The following is a 4881-nucleotide window of genomic DNA, read 5'->3' as shown; positions in this document are numbered from 1 at the left end:
CCTCTGGCCTGTACCCCAGTTCTGTATGCACAAATAAATAAATCTTTAAATATATATATAAATCTTAAAAAAAATTAAGGAAAGGCAAAAATTTTTAACAGAGCAAAAAGTTTTTTTTTAACAAAACAGACAACTCTGGTTTTAATAAAAGAGAGTTAAGTTACTAACAAGCTGACACATACCCTCTTAACCAATTACCCAATTATGATGAAAGATGTTTTTCAGACCCTATAATTTAAGAACTTCCCCAAAGATTTTAAAGCATAGATAGTACATATTTTTCTTATTAAAATCAAACACAAAACTTGTTTCTTACTATATAAAATTAATTTTGTTTCATAATAAGTGGTTATTATCGGACTTTTTGAAGCTACTCTACAACTGAAGAAAATTTTGAAAGGCAACCTGCATTAATATTGTTTACTGTTTTCAAGTCTTAAAATCTCTGTGGATTTTAGTACCAAGAATTGGACACCTCTACTTTTGTGCCTATTCTACAAGTGGCAATTTCTAGGTGGCTGGGAGCAATACACACGAGAGAGAAAAAATAGCAAAAAGCAACAGATTTAGAAAGCGAGGAGAGCATCAGTATTGATTAGGGTAGTGGTGGAGTAGAAGGAATCAGGGAAGGCAGACATTGCCTCAAATACAGGCTGAGCATTTTTAAAGAGTAAGAAGCTGGAAAGAGGAAGGTCACCCTCTGCCGAAGGTTACAGACCTACTCTGTAACCCCGGAGTAACCACGGGCAGTCCCTACATGTCCAGCTGATGACTGGAGGACCCGAGACCAGTTTCCCCTCCACGGCGCCCTGGTCACTCACTGGCTCAGCAGCTGTGGTCACCTGTACTCTCTGTCCCGCAGGTTCACATCATGTTTCTTGAAATGGAGGTAGTAGTTCACCTTCTCCAAATCCCCAACCGAGGCTGCTCTGTGAAGTTTCTTTAAATCTTTATCTCGAAGCTGGTAGCCCCATTGGGCCGTGGCACTAGCTGGTTCTAGGTCAGCTGAAGGACTTTGGGATTCACTCTTCCGACTCCAGAGTGTGAACCGCTTCTTCATGGCAGTGCAGGTGCCAGCCACTCAGATGAGCATGTCTCTCCCTACAGGTCCACCTGCCTCTGGGGTCTAGTCCCTTGATTTTCGGCCGGAGTAGGACAAACACTGGGAAAAGGAGGTGCGCCTAGGAGTGGGGCCTGCTCAGGTCCCCGGTTGCCTGGCAACACTCACGGAGTTGGAACCTAGTCTCAATGGCGCCCAGGGCTATTTTAATGCAGCTGTGGGCCCCAACATGCACACTTCCTTAGTCATTCTTCTTAGATCTAACAGCCTTTGGGTAGAAGACTACCCAGTTTGTTACAAAACAAACAAAAAGTCACTTGTCCTTCAAGGATAGACCAAACGGCCTGAACTCTTAACGAACAGAATTAACTTTCCTCATGGTGAGGACAAAGCTCCTCGTACCTTCCAGCCTACCTGCAGTACCTCTCTGTTTCACATAATATTGTACAGTATGTGTGACTACTCCATCACCCACGCCTAGTTTTCAGCTTTTTCGTTTAATAAAAAGGAACTTTTTAAAAAGATTTATTTATTTATGCATACGGAGCTGGGGTACAGGCCAGAGATGCAGGGGTGGTGAGAGGATTCACCAGAGTGGGGAGCAGAACAGGCAGACTGACGCAGTGCTGTGCTTTGGCCTGCTGCACCACCAAGGAGGGCCCAATAAAAAGGAAATTTAACTAGAGGATCCACAATTTTTTTAACTCGAAATTCTATGATGTACAGTTTACTCAGAATAACGAAGTTTATAAAACACTTTCTTCTGGTTTAATAAAAATGGTTATGCACAATTAGTGTATTTTGCATTCACTAAAGGTTTGTTATTAAAATTATTTTTAGCAAACATTTATTTAATTATGCATTCAAGAATTGGAGTATAGGCCAGAGGTGGGGGAGGAGGGTGTGAGAGAGTGGGGAGCAGAATTGGAGGGAGGACAGACTGAAATACACTGGAGGGAGCAGTAAGCAAGATAGTTCCGTCTTGCCATGTGTGTCAGCTCCCTGGCCAGGCTTGGTGCTGTACTGGCTGTGGAGAGCTTCAGTGTGGGGCTTAATCCCTTGTGCCAGCAGAGAGGGCCTATTTTATCATTAAACTCTTCATTTTTGCTTTTTTTTATATAAGCAAAGCCACAATACAGCCCATGTTCAAATATCACAAATTCCAAATTACTGAGACTTAAATGTAACTTATATTAATAGTATATACATAAAACATATTTCCAGAGTGTTACAGGGAGATTTTATCCATTGCCTATCAAAAGTTAATGCTAGGGAGCCTACTTAAGAAAAATACAGTTGTGCATTAGTGATTGCAGACCTCAGTTCATTCCCTTAAACTATTAGTTATCTTGGGGATTGATTCTGTTATGAGTGAAAAGTACATTGTGACCAATTACCAATTCTTAGGAATGACACATTAACACAACCTGGCTATTTACTTACAATTTCATAAATTATCTGATAATTGTACTGATATTGTTAGTTTTTCTCTTCGTTTAAATGTAAAAGTAAATTTTAAATATTCCAGGGCCCTCTCTGGTGGCACAATGGGTTAAAACACAGCACTAGGGGGTAACCCACAGCCACTGCAACAAGAATTCAATCCTGGCAGGGGAGTGACCCACATGGCTCAGACCTCTCCTGAGTCACCTGCTGCTCCCCTCAGCCATGGATTTGTCAATATACATGTTCTGCTCCCCTCTCTCTGGTGAATCCTCTCACCCCCCACCTCTAACCTGTACCCCAGTTTTTATATGCATAAATAAATCTTTTAAAAATGTTTGGTTTGATAAAGACCACTAATAAGTTTCCAATCTAATACTGTAGATGGTAGTCATTGTTGTTCTGGAAAACCAAATTAAAGTGTCTTCAAAGATACTAGATAGGGTTGAAAGGTTTTTCGTCTGAGGGATCAGTTAAGCTGCACTATTAGTCTTTGGGTTCCATTAACTCTGCCTGTGAGCATTTCCATGTAAGTCACTTATGACTTTCTTGTCTCTAGTGACAGTAGACTGTAAATGTAATATGCTCCTAATTCCCCAATGACACCATGATCCAACGTGATGTTTAAACTGTTAATTTTGGCAGACAGAAAGACATAATGCTTGATAAGCATTAAGATGATTATACTCGCTTTAATCTATTGATGGACTTTCATTACTTATCTTTTTGCACTAAGGGAAAGCATTTCCAGGAAATTGTTTTGTACGTGGTCTTAACTATTGATAGTTCTGTGCTGTCAAGGTAGAACGCCCAGTCTTTGTTAAGCTCTTATCTCCCACTTTGTACTGCAAGCCACGGGCAAAATTGCTAGACAGTACATTTATCATAAAAGTTACTGCATGATTCAATTAGCCCACCCTAGTACTGACCTTAGACTTCTTTAAGTCTCCTCTATGAGCTTTCATAGCATCCAGTTCTTGCCTTCACCATGTCTGTATACTTGGTAGGAAAATCATCTTTTACCCCATTATTTAAGCTCCTTAAAAGTAGACTTATTTTAAGTCCCTTTTGCAGTTAATTGCCCTTTATAAAAAACTTTGATAAAAACATTTCACCAAAAAAAACATTTGATTGAACTTCACTTAGATAATCCTTGAGTCACAAAGTACAGGCAGTTAAAAATCAAACTTGATTTTGAGGACCTTCCCTAGTGGCTCCACAGGTCCAAGCCAGCACTATGAAGAGATCCACAGCCACTGCAGCATGGTTCAGTCCCTGGCCAGAGGCTACCCTCATCAGGTGATAGCCCTCTCCTGACCCACCTGCTGCTCCCTATAGCATTGTATTTCTGTCAGCCCACATGTTCTGTTCCCCACTGTCGTTGGTGAATTCCCTGCATCTCTAGCCTGTACCTTAGTTCTTGTATGCATAATACATTTTTAAAAAATTGAGCCTCTTAAAAACACAAAATCCTTTACAGAATAAGTCAAAAGACATATAAACCTTAACACGTATGTATTAATCATGTTACCACTCAAAGTTATGATTGCCTTATAATACTCATGTGAAAAAAAAAACCCAATTTGAAATGGCTGAGTATAAAAAGCAAACCTGCACCTAGGAATGAAAATTGCACACCCATGTGGTCTATTTTCATTTATTGCACCCACTCATAACAGTATCTAATTTACATTTTGGTAACTATTTTTGTGCCATCAACTAGAAAAATATTTTACAAGGCATTTTAAAAGATTTTAGAAGACACATCTTATTAGAAAGTGATTACTGAAGGAATATGGCTTGTTTTGGTTTGTCACAAGCAACTGAATAATTTCTAAACCATGTTTGAATTTTGTAATTACCACTCCCCAATGCCATATTAAAATGTCTTATGTCAGCACCACCAGTGATAAAGAAACAGAAGGTGTAGCTATGCATTTTATAAATAACAAAAAACTACTTTAATTCTGGAAATTTCCCAGTTTTTAAAACTGAAAGTGATGGTTATTTTAACAGTATATATGCGGAATCATTTTTTTCCCATATGGTATATAACATCATTAGCACTTTTTTCTTTTATTAATCAAACATTTTATCCACACTTCAAATGTGCTACGGAACAACTACCAGAACAGTGTGATAAATATAGTGGTTCAAATAACTATAAAATGCAAGACTTACCATCTTATGATTTAGTAATAAGGAAAACTATGTGCCTTCTACCAACAACAGTTATTTGTATGCTTGATTTATGCCACATACAAATTATACTAGGCTTCATATTAAAATACTTTTTCTAAAAGTTCCCATTAGATGCTTACACCACTTAATAGAAAAATAAAACCAAACTACCAAGCCTATAATTTAATAAAAAAAAA

At 38.6% G+C, this 4881-nt stretch overlaps 1 protein-coding gene across 1 annotated transcript in view; it reads right to left on the bottom strand.

Annotated features, from left to right (window-relative positions):
• Window positions 1-1060, bottom strand: part of ANKRD7 (ankyrin repeat domain 7) — a 9450-nt gene extending 8390 nt beyond the window's left edge. Inside the window, 1 exon segment of the mRNA XM_004677167.1 lies at window positions 843-1060. Within this exon segment, the coding sequence (XP_004677224.1) occupies window positions 843-1060 (218 nt within the window).
• Between the last annotated feature and the right edge of the window lie 3821 nt (window positions 1061-4881).

Source organism: Condylura cristata, unplaced genomic scaffold (assembly GCF_000260355.1).
Source record: "Condylura cristata isolate star-nosed mole 26May11 unplaced genomic scaffold, ConCri1.0 scaffold00005, whole genome shotgun sequence".
NCBI classification, from domain to species: domain Eukaryota; kingdom Metazoa; phylum Chordata; class Mammalia; order Eulipotyphla; family Talpidae; genus Condylura; species Condylura cristata.
This window is presented reverse-complemented; position numbering and strand designations above follow the sequence as displayed.